This window comes from Eleginops maclovinus, chromosome 5 (genome assembly GCF_036324505.1).
Source record: "Eleginops maclovinus isolate JMC-PN-2008 ecotype Puerto Natales chromosome 5, JC_Emac_rtc_rv5, whole genome shotgun sequence".
Classification (NCBI taxonomy): domain Eukaryota; kingdom Metazoa; phylum Chordata; class Actinopteri; order Perciformes; family Eleginopidae; genus Eleginops; species Eleginops maclovinus.
The window spans coordinates 9686738-9707982 of NC_086353.1; the positions used below are offsets into that span (position 1 = coordinate 9686738).

At 37.8% G+C, this 21245-nt stretch overlaps 3 protein-coding genes and 1 long non-coding RNA gene across 5 annotated transcripts; 2 read left to right on the forward strand and 2 right to left on the reverse strand.

Annotated features, from left to right (window-relative positions):
* Window positions 1–180: 180 nt before the first annotated feature.
* On the forward strand, window positions 181–1995 carry LOC134865215 (extracellular superoxide dismutase [Cu-Zn]-like). Its single transcript, XM_063884684.1, has 2 exons — window positions 181–477; window positions 931–1995. Exons 1-2 carry the CDS (start codon window positions 464–466, stop codon window positions 1583–1585), a joined length of 669 nt encoding a protein of 222 aa, XP_063740754.1. The 5' UTR covers window positions 181–463; the 3' UTR covers window positions 1586–1995.
* LOC134865212 (coiled-coil domain-containing protein 149-like) lies at window positions 636–9203 on the reverse strand. 2 transcript variants are annotated; one of them, XM_063884680.1, is made up of 13 exons: window positions 9011–9203; window positions 7952–8113; window positions 6772–6810; window positions 6508–6615; window positions 6168–6284; window positions 5562–5734; window positions 5290–5362; window positions 5016–5100; window positions 4719–4866; window positions 4545–4621; window positions 4386–4421; window positions 3941–4006; window positions 636–3842 (listed from the first exon to the last, which is right to left on the reverse strand). In XM_063884680.1, the coding sequence occupies exons 1-13, from the start codon at window positions 9059–9061 to the stop codon at window positions 3325–3327; spliced, it is 1653 nt and encodes a 550-aa protein (XP_063740750.1). In that variant the 5' UTR covers window positions 9062–9203; the 3' UTR covers window positions 636–3324. The 2 variants fall into 2 exon arrangements, with proteins under 2 accessions (XP_063740750.1, XP_063740751.1); XM_063884681.1 differs by lacking the exon at window positions 4386–4421 and having other exon boundaries at window positions 637–3842.
* LOC134865216 (uncharacterized) lies at window positions 8967–10845 on the forward strand. Its single transcript, XR_010165912.1, has 3 exons — window positions 8967–9104; window positions 9769–9851; window positions 10396–10845. It is a non-coding gene; the product is annotated as an uncharacterized LOC134865216 (long non-coding RNA).
* On the reverse strand, window positions 10238–16050 carry LOC134865213 (leucine-rich repeat LGI family member 2-like). Its single transcript, XM_063884682.1, has 8 exons — window positions 15776–16050; window positions 15546–15617; window positions 15240–15311; window positions 14913–14984; window positions 14713–14784; window positions 13791–13960; window positions 13012–13176; window positions 10238–12840 (listed from the first exon to the last, which is right to left on the reverse strand). The coding sequence occupies exons 1-8, from the start codon at window positions 15949–15951 to the stop codon at window positions 12005–12007; spliced, it is 1635 nt and encodes a 544-aa protein (XP_063740752.1). The 5' UTR covers window positions 15952–16050; the 3' UTR covers window positions 10238–12004.
* Between the last annotated feature and the right edge of the window lie 5195 nt (window positions 16051–21245).

Here is a 21245-nt window from a genome sequence, read left to right on the forward strand (position 1 = left end):
TTATAGAAGATCATTTTAATTGCGTCCATTTCCATGTCATGTGATGCCTTGTTTTATGCGAATATCCTGATTTAAAACAATAACAGACCGGAGTGAATGGGAGTGAATGGGAGTGAATGGCCATCGAATATCCAACCTAAAACTAACTTCACCGCGCTGCTCTTACCCGTAATGTATCCACTTTAAACACGAAGGAAGAGAACTGTTCGAAGAAGCCTAATTTGTAAAATTAGGTGGTTGCATTCAGCTGCACGTCTGGAGGAAACGATAAAGAAGTAGCATGTGTCTCAAATCATAAAAAGACCGGTGCTCCACCCTCACCAAACAGTAAACAACGCCTACTGACAAGCTTATACAATACTTTTTTATGAAACGTTTTGCGTTTGGGCTCGACAGGGTAGAGTTTATAAACAGGAAAGACCTTTCTACAAGTTCTAGTTTTTGATGGGATTTGTTGTTTAACATGCCTCTACACGGGTAAGTCGACTTTAGGTTGTCTGAAGTCTGCGTGTTGTTCTTAATTAACTCCATCTGCAGAGTGAAAGACTGCGACATGTTGTTTATGCAGTGATAGGAACATCGTGTAAGCTTCATTTAGCTTATTTTTCTGATTTAACGATAATGTGACAGTTTTAATATATGAAACCACCCAACTGTATGAAAAGTAGCTCAAAAGAGCTCAAACATGTTACACTATTAAAATACCTCTAACATGTTGATGAATATCCCCATAATGTGAGTTTTCCCTTATTTTTCTGACTTAGGCATTAAATAATGCATGACTTTTACTAAGAACAGAGTAATGAGATAAATGCTACTTCTTTAACTTAAATTAAGGAATCTAAATACAGCAATTAAGTAAACCAGCAATTTTTTCATGCAAAACATGATGAGTTTATCCACTGTCTTATCGCTATTAACATCTTTCAGGTCAATGAACATACAAGGAGCAGCACTGTTGATTCTGCTGGTAGGCTGTCAGCTAAGTGTCTCCACTGACACTCCACCAGAGGTCAGGCAGTACAATAGTACTCTGTATGCAGCCTGCAAAATGAGACCCAGCACCTCACTTCCTGTAGGCCTGCCAAAAGTGTATGGTCAGGTACTGTTTAAACAGGAATATCCTCAGGGGAAACTTAAGGTCCTCCTTCAGTTCAGTGGCTTCCCCACAGAGAATGCCCCAGTGCCCAGAGCGGTGCACATCCATCAGTATGGAGACCTGAGCCAGGGTTGTGATTCCACTGGCGGCCACTACAATCCACATGGCGTGCATCACCCAAACCACCCTGGGGACTTTGGTAACTTTGTGGCCCAGCGAGGAAAAATCAATACGATGATAGATTCTGAGGGCACACTGTTCACAGGGCTGTCTGTGATAGGAAGAGCTGTGGTGATCCATGAGAAGGAAGATGACTTGGGGCGTGGTGGTGACGCTGGGAGCCTGCTGAGTGGAAACGCAGGCCGCAGGCTTGGCTGCTGCATTATTGGGATTTCTCCCCCCAGCCTCTGGAATATGAAGTATAAGGCGTATAATGTACGGCAGGAAAAACGTAAGCTTGTGGATGGTGGCTTACAGGGCAGTTAAGAGATTTGCTGTGATTAAATCATTGATTGGAATCATTATGTTGTTTTTATTTTAAAAATGGTGGAAACATGTCTTGAGAATTAATCTTTTCCAAAAATTAAATAAATTGTTACAGATATTCATCGTTCCTAGAGGATGAAGCCTTTTGACTTTAGTGATCTTTAGACTTTTCCTCAAGCACAATCATTGGTTACATTTTTTGTTTATGACTAAAGTAGTTACACTACCCAAACTAAGGTGAACATGGTCATGTGAATGGTCATTTTAAATATTATATCTTGCTTACAAAAACCTCCAATACATCTGTGCAGTGCTGCTTTTTATATAATTCTATACTTAAAATGGGTTTTTATTCAGTTGAAAATCATTTATTTTTCAGAAATAAATCCATTTTGTGCACATTCAACACATATACACATATGGTTTTGTGGTGTTTCTATCTGATGAGTTAATACTTTTTGTTACAAAACATGACCAAGAAGTCAGTGCTGGTAATACTACAACATGTTGTGGGTTCTTTGTGAAACAGACTAGTTCACTTAATGTCATCTTAACTAAATCGTTGGTTCAACTGAGATCTTCAGAGCAAATATATCATCAAATATTTGCCTGTTAAGAAATAAGAGCAAATAATACCCGCCCTTAATAAATAGTAGTGTCATGCAGCATTTAGTATAGCTGTGATACATTTGTGTTTTTATGATTACAAAAAAAGAACTTTTGTGAAATGTTTATTCAAAAAGCTAAATATCCCAAATTGTCAAATTTAGGAGAATAATAAATGGTGGTTTTGAAATGTTTGCATTGTTTTTAAATAAAATAAATAAAGCTGCTGCTTAAGCTAAACATCTGGCTGTTATTTGTTGATGTAGAGATCTATAAGAGATAGTTTCCTATATGTCGAGGCTTCAGTGTGGATGGAGGTAGAAAGATAAAGGATAAATCTTTCCTTAGCAAAACCACCTCTTTCAGTTCATGTCAACTGCAATTGCACGGGTCCCTTTATTTTTAGTTAATTTCTACCTGAAACCTAAATCGGTGGCTTAGTCCAGAGTTAACATTAGACATGTTATTAAATCTACATTTTCCTTCACTGTTCATATTCAGTCTTAAGTAAACCCCAAAGACTGACATTTTGTGTCAATACAGAGAAATCTAAATCACCACACCTGGTGAGAGCTCTCTGAAACATCAATTCTACAGCCCTTTTTTTGCTACTTTTTCTTTTACTTGAATCGTAGTTTCTCCCACTCTGATACATTCCCATTTTAAAGCTTCATACTTTGTGGCAAGGGTTTTGGTTTTCTGTTTTTAGGAAAGAAGCTCATCGCTACCAAAGTTAGCTCCAAAGATGTTCGGAGGCTGTTATAGCAGCGTTATTGTTCAACAATCGTGGGTGTTATGTTAATGTTTCGACATTCTTTGGACCATTAATGCATAAGACTCGTAACAGATCAAATTAAAGCACAAATAACATAGCTGGTCACTGACAGTTGACATTGTGTTATGTTTGTTAGGGGGCATTATCATTTCTTTTACATTCATTAGAAATTCCCTCATGTATGGTATCCTATTAGTTGTTTTTTTCTTACCATCCATCAATCTTAACTACTCAGGTGTTTTTCATTATTCATGAATGAATAAAGTAGCATAACTAATGTTCAAATGTATCAATTCTCCTCATGTTTCTGAGGATTTCTCCTGATACTTTGCAACAAGCGAGCGGCTCATGGATGACTTCACATTTCCTGAGTTTCACAAACATCTGTCCCCTCTGTAAGCTCTGTCTCCTGGTTTGACTGGACGTCCTGCTGGTCTTCGTCAGCAGTTGACATTGTGCTATTGATGTTTTCCTGTGGTAAAATACACTCAGTTTCAACAGTTTCCACTGTTTCAGACTCTACCTCTCTTTCTCCTGTGGGGTCAGGGTTCTCTAAAGTTTGCTGTGCATGGCAGGGGTCTGACGGATGTTGTGTGAGAGAGGAAACAGTCACACACTCCTCGTCTTTTGACTGCTGAATGGTTAAATCCGTTGTGTCCAGGGATTGGCTGCTATCGGGAACCTCCTCACTGTCTGGTGTATGAGGGCCGGCCGGGTCCTCCTCGGCTGGCTGGCACGTCTCCTCGCTGGATGCCGATGATGTATCCACGAGAGGCTCCTCTCCATTACCTGACACAGCAGGTGGTTCACTCTCTTGGACGGAGACCTCTGTGGAGCATTGCTGATCGACAGCTATTTCTTCTGGCACTTCATCACCTGTATGAATAGAAGATTTAAGAAATGTGATCTCCCTAATACAGAACCATAGATGGCGTACACTGAGAGAAGTTGGAAGAAGCACATTGATCCCTCACCTTCCTTTCCAGGAGACTCTGTTGTCTCCGCCTGCTGAGTTTTCAGAATGATGGTGTCTTTTCCTCCTATTATGACATAATGTAATTCAAAGTATGCTTAATAAAAGCATTAGAAATTCAGTAAGCTGTATGCAGTGGTGAAAGTGACTAAGCCCATTTACTACTTGCTTATGTCCAAAGATTTATTTGATAAGTTATGTTACTAGTAAGTGCTAATAATGCACCTTTAATACGCTTGAATTCAAAATTTCTACTTGGAATAAACTATTTTCCTACAATTTCATTTGTTATTTCTATTAAAACATTGAGTATGAGTTCCACCAATGCTTGTCAATGTTGTATTGAATAGAAGAGAGTACATTTCATTTGGGAAGGTATGAGAGGTTATTGAATAAGATGAAGTTTAAAGGTTAAGAAATAGAAAGAGAAAGTGAGAAAAACGTACTTCCATAAATTCCCAGAGACACATTATAAGTCAGGCCTTCAGGAAGCAAGAAGCAAAGCACAGAAGAAAGGATAAGGAATATAAATTATTGTAAAAAACAAGTAGAAAACACATTTCAATGAAGCATTAGTTTCAGTATATTAAGATAATTGTGTTCACCTGGCAGGCTCCATAATCCAGACATTTCTAATGATTTTAGTTTCTTCTCCAGCTCTGCTACTCGGTTTCCCAGAATCCTACAATGAAAAGAAACAAAAACAATAGGTTTTTTTCTGGCCTTATGGATACTAATTAGAGTGTACATAAGTGTTTGTTAGGTAGAAGATTGAGTACTTGTTGATTTGGCGTTGGTGCTGAATCACCATGTTCTTCTCGTGGATGGTTTCTAGCAGGGCTGTGGCGAGGGACTTGAGGTCTGAGATGGACTGAGGAGTCACCGGCAAACTGCAGCCGTTTTCTTCAGACAGTAACAATTCCTTCACTGCACACACATCATTAGTCTCAGTTAAACTACAGGCACCATGTTAGGCTCTCTACAAATGAAGGGTTTATAAAACTGTATATATATCTTCAAAGCTTGAGTAAATGCCTACATGTGCATTTTCTTAAAAAATACATGATCCTTCTGACCTTGTTTAGCAGAGAGTACACCAGTCAGTGCACTACTGTTAGGTTTCCCACACATTTTAGCGGTTTTCCTGCAGTCCAGCGCACTCTGAAATCAGGGAAAAGCATTGGGCATGAGAGGTTTGTGTTCTTAGAGAAGGGCTTTTTTTTTATAATTACATTTTACATTTGCAGAAAGGTTTTATTTAATTAAGAAATAGTTAAAAATATAAAACAACAGCTGTAAGAGAATTAAAATATTGAAGGTATAAAAAATGACAATAAAATATATAGCTACCTTATACTTCACCAGGTTTGATTTGAGCATGTGGATTTCTTCTTGAAGTTGACAGAACCGTTCATGCAAATACCTGAAATATTTTATGATTAGAAGCCAATCAGTAAATTCACACTTATGATTTAGAATAATCCAAACATCATTTTGTCATCATCTTTTTTAATTAACAGCTGATTATACATAAATATATAATCTGATGTAATAGATTGATCCCTAAACTTTTAAATAACTGCTGCCGACACTTTTTAAATTTTTTAAAAAGACAAACAAACCTGTTCTCCATGCAGAGGGCATCTACGTCTAAAATGCGTATCTCATCGTTGCCCAGGATGTGATTTATCTCCGCATTGAGCCGATGAGCCTTCTGCTGAAACACATCCCGCTCTGCTCGTACATCCTGGAGCTCGTCTGTGAGCGACTTCACGCTGTGCTCCAGAACCTCGTTCTGCAGACACACAAAACACACCGTGTAACACACAAACTTTGATTTCATCTAATAATGATACAGGTAGAATACTACAATAATACATTTGTAATAAATATAATAAGTTTGCCTCTCCATTTGCATAGTGTTAGTAAAAATAACTATTTGAAGTTGCACTACATTTATATGTAAAAACAATTTGTTTCATTTATTTCTGTTTTCCTCTTTATACCTACACACTTTTACTAAAGGAGCTACATATTTTGAATGGAGGATTTTCATAAAATGATTACAGTGTGATATAAGTACTTTTACTGAAGTGAATACTTTCTCCACGGCTGACTCTGACAGGCTTAAGTTTCATGATGTGTTCGCCAAAAAGCTTTAAACGTAAAGTCGTCTGAATGATCAAAATGATTGCATTAAAAGAAAAGACAGGAAGCAGCAGTCTCACCTGCTCTCCGGCTCTTTCTAACTGTTTGACCAGATCCTCTCGTTCATGAGCAGGGAAGTGTCGAGTGCCGACCTCCTCATCTCCAAGCCTCTGTTTGGTGATGGTCATTCGTAGAAGCTGTTCGGAGAGAGAGACATAGTTACAGTTCTTTGCACGTTTTCTGCTTTATTTAATCTGATAAACCTTTTATTCTGCATTTAAATGAAGTTTTATGCTGACTCAAATCAGATACATTGATTCTTAACTACACATCTTGGAGATACAGTATAGGCAAGATACAAAAACAGAGGAATTCTTGTTTAATTTTATTGCAACGTTCAGTACGGTGCGCAGTGTGTACCTTATTGTCACCTTGAGCTTCCACCAGTCGTTGTTTCAGCTCCTTCACTTCCTCAGAGAGTTGATTGCTTTTTTCTCTGGAGTCTCTCAGTAGCTGGGCTAAATTCACCTGAAGACGACATGAAGATGCAATCACATGAGCTCCACACCGATGTATAATTGGTCTGTTACATGAATATGTCCAGGATTGACAATTAAAACTGTGCAGAACAAGAATTTTATTTCGTAATTGTAGCCATTTGGAGTATATGTTAAAATCACTTACTTGATTCCTTTTCTCAGGAGGCAGAGTGGGATCTCCGTCCTGTTAGTGAACAAGGGAGTTGTCATTTCATGCAAATTGTAGAACATCCATTTTGGATTCGGGAAAATAAGTATTTGGTCAATAAAAAAAGATCATCTGACACTTTGTCAAATTCCCCTTTTTGAAGACAGAGCGTCAAACGTTTTCTGTAGTTCTTCAGTTTCACTACACTGTGTTGGTGATTATTGGCCCATTATAAACACTCATGTCAATTCCTCAAACCTGAGATGATGTTATTGCTCTAGCTGAGGCAACATGACTTTCAACTACTTCCCAGTTTTCTATGGGTTTTATGAGATCTGATGTTTGAGCTAATGGTACACTCCGGACCTTAAATGCTTCTTACTAACAAGTCTTTGAATTGTGCCCTGGACGTATGTGTAGTTGAATACATTTTCACATGACTGAAAGCCCACACAAGGCTTAATCTTGCCAGTGTCCAATGCCTTGCGAAGGAGTTTTCCGTACTCAAAGTATCACCGAGCTGGTGTAGTCCCATTCATTCTTTCTTTACACGATCAGCTCGCAGGTCATATAGAGAAAAACAGCCCAGCAAGCATGAGTTTCCTACCCCTGTTCACAGAAGGTACTGTCTGTCTTGGATGCAACAGTAGGCGATAACACGCTTCCAAACGACGATACGACGTATGAGTTTGTACAAACAAGTTTATTTGGTTCATCTAACCCCATATGACTATTCTCCCAATCCTTCGGTCATCCAATGCCCTAGCACTTCAGTCGGCCTGCTGTACTGCTTAAGGAGGGGACCACGTCTTAGCAACTGCAGGATATAATCCCTGACGCAGGTAGTGTTCGATAAGCCACTAGTTTACTTTGGATCCGCTTCAGCATGGTCAATTGCACTAGGTCCCACTGGGTCTGGATATTTGCTCATGTACTTGTGATATTTGACCACACGGTTGAAATCCCTCGTGAATAAGCACAAGATCATGTGAGATGCTAGTGCTTGTATGTCCTTGACCACATTTGTAAACAACAATTGCTTTCCCCAGTATTCTCACACAAGTGCATACTATAGATAGTTTTCCAGCCTGGCATATGTGTGATTTATTCTGGCATTCATTCTGCCGTTTTTTTTTGGCTTGTGATGCATCGTTACAACTGTACTAGTCTTGCTTACTATGAGCTCTCTGTATTTCTTCTTGAGTCCTTGGTGTCGCTCACGCAGCTGGTTAGCCATCAGCTGGTACTGATCCCTCTCCTGCTGGCAGGTGTCCAGCTCCTTCGACAGAATCAGGAGCGCTTCTTTCTTACTCTCCAGCTTCCGCTTACAAACGAGGAACTGCATACAAAAACAAATTTAAGAGAAAGCTAAATATAAAACCTTGTTACATGAATACTGAATCATACTGGCTAGGAAGGCAGTTTCAACCCCAAAAAAATCCAGAAACGTAATATTGTGTTTATAATAAAAGATAATGAAGCATCTGACATCTGTCAGAAATTCCCCTTTTTAGGGCTGTAAATGATGATTATTTTCATTATCGATACATCTGCTGTTATGTGTTTGATTAATAGCCAATTAATAAGAAAATACTGAAAATGTCCAACTGAATTTCCCAAAACCCAGAGATATTGTATCATATAAAGGAGAAGGAACAGATCTTCATAAATATTTCAGGCCTGTTTTCTATTAGTTTTTAATTTATGGATCTATTGTTTGAGACCTAAAATTGGCCAGTCTGCTTTAAAAATGTCTTATAACTTATACAACAAAGTTTTGGAATATGTAACGAAATATCCCAAAAACAGGACAGTAATGTTGATAGTCATAACAGACAGTAACATTTTACTCTGCAATTGACTGGATCTGTATACAACATAAGGTTAAACTTGTCCCGAGCTGTCATCGAAATGTATTGTTTGCGACAGATTTTCCGTAGTGAAAAGTAAATACACCTGCAGGCTGGTGTAGTTACATATCATCTTTCTATGGCATCAGGCTCTGCAGGTATAAGAGGAAAACACATCTACTTCCTTAGACAGGCTGAGATTTAATCCTCTTTACTCCGTTTATCTAAACGACATCTTCACCTGTCTGTGGATACAAACAGGAGGCGAAACACCGCATGTGAAACGACAGAAATACAGCGCTAATGCAATAGTTTGCTGCACAAACACTGGTGGAGGTTATTGTGAGTGTATCTGTCAAGCTTCTCTCTGCGTATTTCTCCCTCACCTCGTTCACCAGACCCTGCCAGTCGCTCTCGCTCCTCCTGGACGGATCCATCTCTGTTCGCACTGCAGGAAAAATAATATAGTAATGACGCAAGGTGAGTTTCAAAACAGCATCACTAGGTTGTGATCAGATTTAAAGACGCATCAAGACCATGGATTAATTGATCGAGGAACAGGAGCTGCATCATTTCCGGACGTCATCGACGTGAGAGATGCGTCACGACGCATTTGAAAACCCTCGTAAAAATAAGAACTAAGCACTGATGGAGGACTAGTAGCTTGTATGGAGTCCTACGGACCTACATTGGTAAACAACAAATTAGCTTTTCCATTTCCAGTATCTCCAAAGTGCATCGTAATAGAAGTCTTCAGGTCCTTAAAGATACAAATTGAATTTCCTTTATGTTCCAGCTGTAGGGGGCAGCCCTTTCTGCTTGTTTCTATCAGTTTCATTTTGATTTATTTTTCAATGAATGTGTTCATAATGACTTTATATGATTGTTTTCTGTTTCTGCTTTAATTCATTATTTAAAAATATTAATTTCAAACAACAATGTTTTGAGGCTCTGGGGGACCTTTAAACACCCAAAGGTGGCTTAAATATTGGGGTATCCAATGTATTATATATTTTACATAATCTTTAAATTAACTGTGATGTAACTATAATAATATTTATTTTATCGTCAGATGGCATGTAAAAAATGCCAATAAAATATATGTTAAACTGTTTCTTAAAGTTGATTATTCTTTGTTTGATAGGACGATGGTTGAATATCTGAACATTTTGACATTTGAGGGGCTTTTCCTCTTCCAGGAGGTGTGCTCGACCTGAAAAACCTAAAGTAAGTGTAAATACTGTGTCAGCATTCATATAACCTTTGACCCCTTATTGTTTGACATTAGTGTTCGGTTGTCACTGTTTGCATTTCACATTGAGACTAAAGGAGATTTTCTTGACTTGATCATGTGTACAAGAGGGAACAGCATGCTGTAGCAATTGGATATTTCATTACATTCTTTTTTGACTGGTAACATGAGGAATATCTCTGTTTGTGCATAACATACTTTCTAATGAATGTACATACATCCAGATTTTTCAGAAAATAACTGCTGCTGTTGATAGGAGATAAACAACAGTAAACATAGGGTAACCCGGCAGCAGAACAATAAAGTCTGGGGAGCAGGTGGGGAGAGATTTGACAAGACTGTTTATTTCAAGAGGCTTTTAAAGCTGCATCAATCACATCAAACCCTCAACACTGAAAGACATAACACCTGATGATGATGATGATGATGATGATGATGATGATGATGATGATGATGATCACTGTGTCTTCTTGTTCTTTTCAATAACCATATGAGTGTGTTATTTCTCCTCTGCTGCAGTTCAAAGGAAATGCTGTCTCAGATGCCAGATGCTGACAGCCCTATCAATTTCAAACGTGCTCACTGAGGCACTTTGTTCCTGCTTTATGGACACAATGCACAGTCTGTGCATTTACAAGAATGGAGGACAGAGAGAAACACAGATGAATACAATAGATGTGGTTAAATGCACTTTAATGCGTTTACACAAACACATTCTTACAAGACTGAAGGCTTTCAGTGTAGCGCTAGCTCTAGGGTCTATAGTCAAAACTAAATATATAAATATTTGCAATGTATTTTAAGATAGATAGAAAAAACTATGGGTTTTAAAGAAATGTTAAATACTAACAAAATATTGCTTATGCTAGATCTTGTTAGCATTTGGTGACTTTGCAATGTTTTAACCATGACCTTATTTGGACATCATGCCATTGTAATTTGTGTGTAAAGATTTATATTCCAAACCAAACTGACTGTAATTAAATCTGAAAATACATGTAAAATATCAAAGATCAGTAAATAAAAAAGCAAACATGTGTGTCTTAAGACCATGTAAATGTAATTTCAAGTCATATAATTGCACACAATTAATCTCAAGATTGTTATTAAGACCAACAGTCAGTATTATACAGTTTGCATAGGAATAAGGAAACATTACATTTATTTCTGACACTAATCAGGCACTCTGTTAATAATGTAGCATGTTATGAATGTGGTGCAGTTAGGCGTTAGGCTTATTATATAAAGCTAATACATTCAGCTGCGTTAATGGGGATAATGTTACCAAGAAAACCGTTGTTTCATGCACATTTGAATCACCAATCATGACAGGTAGTAGTAAGAGTTTTTCAAGTTGTCCAGTAATCACTTCACATACACAGTTTTGTGCATTTTAACTTTTGACTTGTTTTGCTTACAGTGGTGGAGTCTGATTTCTCAAACAATCACTGCTTTCCAACCTTTTTTTTGAGCTTCACAGCACAACAATATCATCATGTGTACAACCATGTGGTACGCCATGCATACCTAGCCAAAGTGTGTGACATCATCCCTATGTTTAAACCATTATCACATCTTTCCCCTCTCTATGACAGCAGACTTTTCAAATGTGACCTTACATAAGAGCTATTAACAGCTTTTCCAGCATACCAACACCTTGGGAGGTGCAGCACCATAGGCCATAACTATTTCAGGCTTCTCACTTTTAAATGAGCACCTACTAACAGGTGCACCATTAAAGAATCATATATAATAGACTTTTTTTATATCCCTACATTTATAGGTTTCCTACTACCTGTGTGGGATGGCCAGACTAAAGCTATGGTCATAATAGACACCTTTAGCGTAATATGCAGAATGCCATAACAATATCTTCATGCTGGTTTCATTCCAAAGGCTGAAAGGCCATTTTTAAAAACTGCCTTTATTTTAATGTTCACTACTGGGAGCCTGACATACTTCCAGAATTGCTGGAAAGTCATACGAGTTACAGGAACCTAGCAAAGATGTTTGTCTCCAGCCAAGAAAGATACACTATGTTGCATCAATATGCAGCATTTTAGACTCCTTTTTAGCATTTATGGAAAATGATTCAGATAAAGTAATAAGTCACTTATTTTGCAAGGCTCTATAAGCTCAAGTCAACCATTATATTCTCAAAAACCATAGATTTGCCCTTAAGGCTGGAGGAGAAGATGAAATTCCTCCGCTCGGTGGTCACTACTATAAATGAGCGGGGAGATTGCACATAAATGTCCTTGAACTTGTGGAAGGTTTTGGCCTCCGCATCCCAGAGGTAGATTTGTGTGAAAGAGTAATCGCTGCCGAGAGCAAGGTAATGCTTGTCAGAGATTATGAAAGGCTGGAGGATCATCGCACCTCGAGAAGGCAGAGCTTGCACCTCGGTGAACTGCTTGTTGGTCCACTTCAGGACTTTTGAGTCACCAATGTAGCAAGTCATGGCCAAATACAAGTCATTGTCTATCCGGAAAGATTTCACTGCCACCACGTCGTCGACATTTGTGATTTCAACATGATATATGAACTTTAGGGTGCTCTTGTTCCAAAGGTAGATGACAGGTGGCTGAGAGCGACTGGTTAAGATGAGATAGGACTTCCCGTCCAACTCAACAAACTCAGCATCTGTATCACGAAACCACTCATGGAGAAACTGATAGGAGAAGAAACCAGTTTCATTGCGGTCTGGTTGGTTGGTCCACTTGTATAGAGTAGACATACCTGCCTTGGAGCTATCCACGATCACAAAGTACCAGTCCCCGTCCATTTGGAAGACCTCAATATCATTTGGCTTTGAGATGTTGAAGACCTCAATGGTTTGAAACTTTGTGAACCTGTTTTGCCGATCGTCAAACTTGTAAATATGCGAGCCGCCAAAGAGCTGGGTAACGATAATCAAGACATGGTTGTCGATCAGAACAGACTTGCATCCAACAACAGATTTTCCTTCAGGGATGAAAAAGATTTGTTGTATTAAAACACAGAAAATGGCATCTGCAAAAAACAATTCATTGTTGGTTTAGTTTTTTTCATGAGGTTTCCTGACTATAAGACAATAAATGAATATAACTGGACTCATTATTTATTTTTTTAAAAGACTTGTGTGTGTTATCAAACCTGTTATGTTGTCAAATTTTCTGAAATTCATTTCCACGTGATCCCACTCCATGACCACACAGCTGTTTGAGATGGGGGCAGCCATCGCCACATAGATGTCTTCTTTAAAGGAGAAGATGTCTGCTGACATGGACTGAATGGGAATGGACTGATGACGCACAAAGTCTGTGAGATACATAGAAAAACAAAAAGGGAAAGGGAATGAATATACACTTATACACTTAGAGTAACGCTTTTATTAGTATGCTAAATTATATAATGCTTTGTGAACATACAACGATTTGAAAAGTATTTATGTCAATTTAATGAAATGTAATCTATTCAAATACATAGTGGTCTATACTTACTCAAAATACTAACAAATACCTACAAAACATTACATCCCCATCATCCGCAGCAGTGCTAAACATGATTACCACGGCAAACGTTATCCGTCAGCATTTTAGCATTAGCTCAAAGCACTGGAGTTCCTAAGTGCATTTTGACAGAGCTGCTGATGTAGCGGTGATGTGTGTGTGTGTGTGTGTGTGTGTGTGTGTGTGTGTGTGTGTGTGTGTGTGTGTGTGTGTGTGTGTGTGTGTGTGTGTGTGTGCGTGTGCACGCATAGTGTGTGCACGCATAGTGTGTCGGTTCAAAGGCACATATGTAAACAGGCATGAAATCTGCTTGTTTGTTTTTGAGTGCAATGTAGTTTTTTTTCCTCCCTTTTTTAACATTGTATCTTTAGCTGTGCCAGTGACTATTCATAATTACCTTTGATGGCATTTGTGTAATTTTACCTGTGGAGATACACTCGCCCGGTGGAATAGGAAGGTCATTGAGCCGCTTGCCCTTCATGTCACTGGGGCCGGCGCAGAAGACATCTGACACTGTGGCGTTGGTGTTTTTCAGCCACATCATCAGCCACTTGTTCTCACAAATACACTGGAAAGAGTTGCCTCGCAGATCCCTGTTATATGAAATTACAAAATCAGCTTGGACACACTTAATAAAATTCACGAGAAGAAGTATTCAGTGGCCACAAAGGATTAAGAGAGTAAAGTCCTTAAAGATGTTTCTGAATGTGACAAAACAAAGCAATATTCAAACCATCTTTTTGATGCTCAACATAATAATGCTCCATGCTTCTGGACATAACACTTTCAAGAACAAGAATATACAGATGTTGGTCCAGATTGATGATGAAGTATCATTGAATGTATACCCTGACACTGATTAATTTAAGCCACGTATTATGTCACAAATATTTTGTTCTTTTCACTGTTAAAACTATGTTTTTAAATGAATTTAAAAGGTAACAAAATAGCTGAAAGGAAAATCTTGAAAATGTAATGCAGTATAAAGTAAAACAAAGACAGACTCAATAACGCTATCCATATTTTCATTCCTGTGGGGTTTAAGGCTGCCAAACCAGCCTGAGTCAGCTTCACTTAGCAATGCAGCACGCACGCGCACACACACACACACACACACACACACACACACACACACACACACACACACACACACACACACACACACACACACACACACACACACACACACACACACACACACACACACACACACACACACACACACACACACACACACACACACACACACACACACACACACACACACACACACACACACACACACACACACACACACACACACACACACACACACACACACACACACACACAACTGCTTACTCACAGTTCCAGCAATGAATCCAAGTCAAAAAACAGATCTCTTGGCAGAAACCTCATCTTGTTATTGGCAAGCGATCTAAATCAGAATCAGAAGGAGACCAGAAAATGAACAAATATGTAATTTATTCAGGCATTCTCTGTCAAAGTGAGATGCTGGTGCTGCATATAATGCTTGTCTGGTACAGAAAATGACAGAAGACTTACAGATGAGTCAAATCTCGCAGACCACGAAAGGCATATTTGGTGATGGTTTCAATCTTGTTCCCTTCAATAAATCTGTTCAGTGAGTCAAGAAATTGGTTTCACTTGAGGTTCATCAATGTCATAATATATCATGTCAGATATTGATCAACTTGTCAGAATATCACGGATGGGTAAATAAGGAGGTTTTGGAATATAACATAGTATATAGTCACACTGATATGCATAATATTAATTAACACGCTTGTGCAACCAATGAATCTGAAAAAAAAGACATGATGTCATTTAAAATGATAAGAGGAGAGCAGTACATTGTCAAATAAAACTCACAAATATTCAAGATGTGGAAGGCCAGAGAAAGCATCGTCTTTTATTGTTGTCAAAGAATTTGCATTCAAAAGTCTGCAAAGGAAAAACAGACTCAAAACATTGTGTAAGCTAATGAATAACACTCCCAACACTTTTGCGTGATTTCTGACTCCACATAACCATGATACACACAAAGATAAAACAAGTTAGCAATACTAACATCCACTTTTATGTCTGTGTATGTGTGTGTTGCACTGTCGCTACAATATATCCCTGATATGTCCATGAATTATCAATAAATCAATAACGTTACAAAATTACACTTACAGCAGCTGAAGAGAGGGCATAAGTGAAAACATTCCCTCTGTGATTTCAGAAATGGACCCATTAACCAGGCTCCTGTTGGGAGTAAACACATATAAATCAAAGTCTTTACCAGACACACCGAGAGCCAACTCTGCAGGGGAGCACCGCGTGGCAAGTTAATTGTCTCCTTGAACGCAACATTGACTGTTTTATGCTTGACAAAAGAGATAATCCACAACACTGATACTCACAGGGAGTTGATCTCACTCGGTACAGTCCGTGGGATCTGTAAAGTCCCGACGCAGATGATGGTCTCCTTGGTGCAGGTGCATCCTGAAGGACATTTGAAAATCCGTTTGGATTCAACTGCTGCATAAATGCACAGGAGCGAGAAACAGACCAGTAGCCACTGCTGAGACGATGTCATGTTGCCTCTTGAACATTAATAATAACAAATAAGGCCGTGCTCGGTGCTAGCAGCAGCTTTTACCCGCCTGGCCAACAACAAAATGCAGCAGTGGTGGAAACCCTGACACAGGCTGACACGGCTGCAGAGCGTCCCGGAAGACTGCCTCTCTCTCGGACAGAGGGGGGTCGAGTCATCAGTAATCATCACAGTGGTAATGTGTTGAGACACAAAATAATGTGTACAGTGGATACTCAATGACTTAACGTCCTAAAACATATTTTTTTAAAACAGATAGTCAAGGTGGGATATATAAACCTAATCACAACAATGCTGTCAAGTGGATATTTCAGCACCATGGACAGCATTAACACATAGATACAGTTACATGCAGACTTTACCATGTAGGTAACCAGATCACTTCTTCGGTACAAAAAGCCCCATAAAGAGGAAATGCATGAACAACTAATGCAGCCTGCAGACCACCAGTTACATGATAACTGTTCTCACTAATGCATGTGCCCAAAAAGTCCAGATTGTCAATTGTTCTACTCTAAGCTTCAGTTATATGTGTCCAGCTCAGTTTTATTATTGGGATATACAGTATAACTGTCTGGTGTAGTGCTGTTACATGATTATACCACTAGAGGGTGGCTGCTGATAACTATAGGGGGAACAAACTACCAAGTTTACAGATTTTTTAACTCGTAGAAAAAGTAAGCTGCTATATCTATTTATATGATTTAATATGATGGATGTATTCTAATAATATAAGGTTTAGCATTCTAGAATAATTTATCCATGGAGCAGTCTACTGATTTTTGCTCCTCTGTTATTGTTTCCTCAAAGGTATATAAGTCCTACAAACTATAAAATATTGGATTTGGAGTTAAATATCTAGTAATTGTGTGGTGATGTTTCTTTTGTTACTTTCTGCTGGAGTCTTTGCTGCTCCCTTTATCTTTCCTTATACACACATACATTGATGAACAAAAACAGAAAAGAACAGACTATTTTCTCTTTTTCCGCCACTTTGCCTTTTCAGGTTATTTTGTGTTTTTATTTACAAAGTTACAGCTGTAAATGTGTGATTATAATATGTTTAGTGTCCTCACTGATGGCAAAAATGAATCGAAACTATAAAACAATACAAAAAAGGTTTGATATTGAATGGTGTAAAACAAAGTATACAATCACAGTAGGGCACACTTCATTTCACTTTATTTATTTTTATTTGCAATCCACAATTATGACCCACAAGCGTTAAAATGAACTATATTATGTTTGCTTTAACGGCCAGATAGCAGCATCTTTCATAGAAAGTAATATTCTCAAAACAATAGGGTTGTTAGTTGTCGCAGCAGGTCCTAACAAGGTGCTGACCTTTGCTGGAGGACCAGTAGTTTATGAGCATGAGTGAAACTAAATACCCATTGCCAGAAGGGGGCAACCGTACATGTCTGCCATTGCTGGCATAATTCATGACGGCTTTGCATAGCATTGCTGTTTTTAGGCTAGAGTATCTCTGAAACACTCAAGACACGTGCAAGCTGAAACCAGGGGACGCTACGGCGAACAGCTCTCTGCTATTTCTTTCTAGACAATCATCACCATATGACGACATTTTACTCATGTTCTGGGTGTCTGTACAACTTAATGAACTTTAAAAAAAATCTCTATGTGATCAACCACATGAACTGTATCTTCACACAGATTTGAAAAAAAAAGATCACCACGTCTTAATTTAGTAGAGAAGACTGTGATGTCTACTGCATCTTCTGGTTGTGGATTAAGTTATAAAACAAATTAAACATGACAAAATATAACATTTATGAACATACAACTACAGTATATGAAGGAATATAAGTCATAAAAAGTTAGATAATGACCGCCAAGCACACATACAAGATTAAAATATACAACATTATGTTAGGGAATTGGTGTGTGTATTCTGCTATCCAATAACAATTCAAATTGTCCCATTACCATTAAGTGTGTAGGTACAACACCAATACTCAGTCTCAATGGAAGTGGAACATGGTATGAATGCAATCTGGTATTGAAATATTTCCTCTGTATATTTTCAAATACAGTACTTTCAGCTGCAGCACAGATAAAGAGGTGTATGATTATCTTACTTTAGTGCCATCCGATGGTACAGTACGATACCACTTTTTAACAAGGCCTTACTAGGTGATGTTAATGGAGTCTATTTAGCAATATAAATGTGGATGATGCATTGATTAAAATTCCCAGATATGTTTATTTCTAACAAATCTGCCATTCAAATTTGATTAGGACATTATTTATTAACATTAATAACGTTAAAGAGTGGCTTGTTAAAAATTGGCACCAGTAGTCTGAGTTATCTGAGCTTTCCACATTTAGATGGTGGTGCATGCTGTACAGATTGTAAAAACCCTTGAGGCAAATGTACGTAATAGATCGGACATGATGTATTGTTGGCTATAGAAAAGCTATACATTACTCCACATTAAACAATTTGGCCAGTTTCCCTTTATCATTTGCTGTGCTGCGATTTGATTTGAATGGGCTGCTTCTTGAAAATGATAATATATATACTGTACATTATCAACCTTACTGAATTCTTCACCAGAGGGTCAGTAAAGGAGTCCTAAATATTCTCACTGATCATTTATCCTTCTTAAGTGAAATGTCATTATCAGAGGTTTAGGGTAACCCTCTAATCCCTTACACCCTGTACATCCAGTAAACTAGCTCACATATGACACTTTCAAATCCAAAGATGACCTTTTAACCCTTTGAACCATGTGACCCCTCAGAGGAGGTAACCTGGAGAGGACTGGCTGCTGATTACTGCCTCACAGCAGGTGTTCAGACTCTCCAACGTCTCCAGTTCCCAGTCAGAAGTCGTTTCAGAAAGTCACCGGCGCTGCTAGGTAGCACAATCTGACGGGAAACATAAACATTTCATACTGAAATAAGGGATATATTCAACAAGCCAGTGTTCACTATGTTTTATAAATTCAGAGCAATTGATCATCTTTTTAAACTCAGTTTTCTCTCATTATTGTATAAAAGTTTTTTAAAAATTAAAAAAGGGAAATTATGAACCCCTTGACACACAGGTCTACCTTCAGAATTTGGGAAACATTACAATAATCCATACAGTCTGACAGTATTGGATATGCATTAGTAGTAGACATATTTTAGCTTGTTTCATGTCCTCATATCATGAATGTCTGTGCGATTTTAGAATTAAAAATGACATTTTGTGGGTTTGAACAATATTTGGCTGCACTGTATGAATTTGGACTGACTGATATATTGTAACTAATTAACTGAAGTATACTATTTATAATATTTGTACCGGTAAGAGGTACTTGTACTTGTACCATTTCATGGCACACATCAACCAAAACCGATACATTAAACAAACAGAACACATCGCTATAGTCAGTGTAATTATGCTTGCAATGCATAATAATAATAAGAGCGATACAAATTATGATATACTGTACATAATAACATCTCAGTTGCAACAAATGAAATACTTTTTACAATTTATACTTTATGTTTATACTTTTATTTGTATTTTATTCCTATTACTTAACCATATACAATTTCCATTTCGTGATCATTTAAAAGGTAGATCTAAGATTAAAGAAGTGTGCCATCTGGTCAGCTCTAACTTTGTTTGGAGTCTGGATCATTTAAAACTGCAAAAATCTACAACTTTTTCCAGGGTCAAACTCCAGGCTGCAAAAGTACACACCTCAGAGTTTTTTAAATGCTTTCAAGCCGCAATGTAGACGCGTCTGCTCTGAGACTGCATAACTGTCCCGACCAACGCTTGTCAACCCTGAAAATCTGTCACTGTAAAATCAACACTTGTTAACGCTGGAAGATTTGCTGTGTTACTGTTAAACTTATCCTTGTTTATTTTTAGAGCAGGTACATATTGTGTTGTATTCTGTATCAACCTTTGATGTGTTTGAGGGTTGGGGCGAGGGTTGAAAAGGTCTTCACACGGACTCTTCGTGTCATTGATTAATGGTGCTCATGATTTAACACCTGCTGTTTTAATGTAGCCACTGTAAGAAACTGATCTCAACGTGCTTGCGTGAGCGCTGTCCCTTTTTAAATAGCTGCCTAAATTTATCAGCTTTGTGGAGGTCAGTTTAACCCGGGTGTGTGTTCATGTTTTTGCACAGAAAGAAAATAATAAAATCTTAAACGGCTCTCACTTCAAGGAAATACATGCACTGATTTTCCACTTCAGATTTATTACGAAAGAAGGTCCAACACAATATAAACCAGGTGGTTTTACAATAATTATTGTTGATTATTGTTGAAATCATGTTGTATTTTCATTTGTATCACCGCTATAAAAAATCTAACTTTCAAATGAGAAAAGTAAATGAAAACCAAGTAAAACAATTATTTATAGGCCAGCACTGGTAAGTCATTTAAAAGCGATTATGGGTATATCTTTTCAATTTGAAACCTAAGCTTGAGCCATGAACTTTAGTTGTACTGCTGTTTATGTTTACAATACAGCATAGGCACTCATACAGAGTTATCCAATCCTCATCTAGGTAATGTTTGTTATATTGGTTGAAATACTCGCAGCCTGACAGCAATCATTGATTCAAATGTTTTAATGATTGGTTTTAAAGATCTAGTTTACTTTTTATGGCATCACTAATGTTTCCCTTTAAATATATTGAACTTCAGTCAAGTAAAGCTAAAGTAAAAGTCCTGGATTCATCTCTTACTTTGGTAAATTATGATCATGAGCAAAATAGGCTTCTTAAAGTATCAAAATAAAATATGCTGTTTTACAGAAAAGCATAATATACATTATATCATTATATTGCTATTGAATCAATGACATAAAAGTAGCATTGTATTTGTTGTAGCTGCAGCTAGTTTTAAACACTTCATGAACTGTTAAGTATTTTAGTTCCCAAACCTAAGGGTGGGCTGGAAAGGGTCTGCAAGGTAAATATGAGTGGTCATGGGATGATTAGAAGAGAGAAAAAAATCTTATTTTACAGATGTATAAGACACTGCTTGTTTGTAAGGGGACACAAGCCAGAATATTAAAATGACTACTTAAATCTTAACTATGGGCTTTATCTTATACATAAGCTTTTAAATATGTAAATAAATAAAGTGACTACAGCCTTCAAATGAATCCAGTTATTAAAACCTAAAAAGTGTACGTAAAGTTAGTACAGTACCCATAGTTAATGTATTGAGTTTGTTTTCACCTCTGCATAAAAAACAGATTGCTTCTAAGAGGCTAACACAGAGTGTAAAAGTGGGAT

Excerpts from the sequence above, each read along its gene's own strand:
- LOC134865213 (XM_063884682.1), bottom strand. The coding sequence starts at position 15,951 with ATGACATCGTCTCAGCAGTGGCTACTGGTCTGTTTCTCGCTCCTGTGC. Across the intron at positions 14,785-14,912 it reads CTGCGAGATTTGACTCATCT|ATCGCTTGCCAATAACAAGA; the intron begins GTAAGTCTTCTG and ends ATTCTGATTTAG. Across the intron at positions 13,961-14,712 it reads TTGGATTCATTGCTGGAACT|GGATCTGCGAGGCAACTCTT; the intron begins GTGAGTAAGCAG and ends TTCATATAACAG.
- LOC134865212 (XM_063884680.1), bottom strand. The coding sequence starts at position 9,061 with ATGGATCCGTCCAGGAGGAGCGAGAGCGACTGGCAGGGTCTGGTGAAC. Across the intron at positions 5,101-5,289 it reads CAAACCTGGTGAAGTATAAG|AGTGCGCTGGACTGCAGGAA; the intron begins GTAGCTATATAT and ends CCCTGATTTCAG. Across the intron at positions 4,422-4,544 it reads TGGATTATGGAGCCTGCCAG|GCCTGACTTATAATGTGTCT; the intron begins GTGAACACAATT and ends TGCTTCCTGAAG.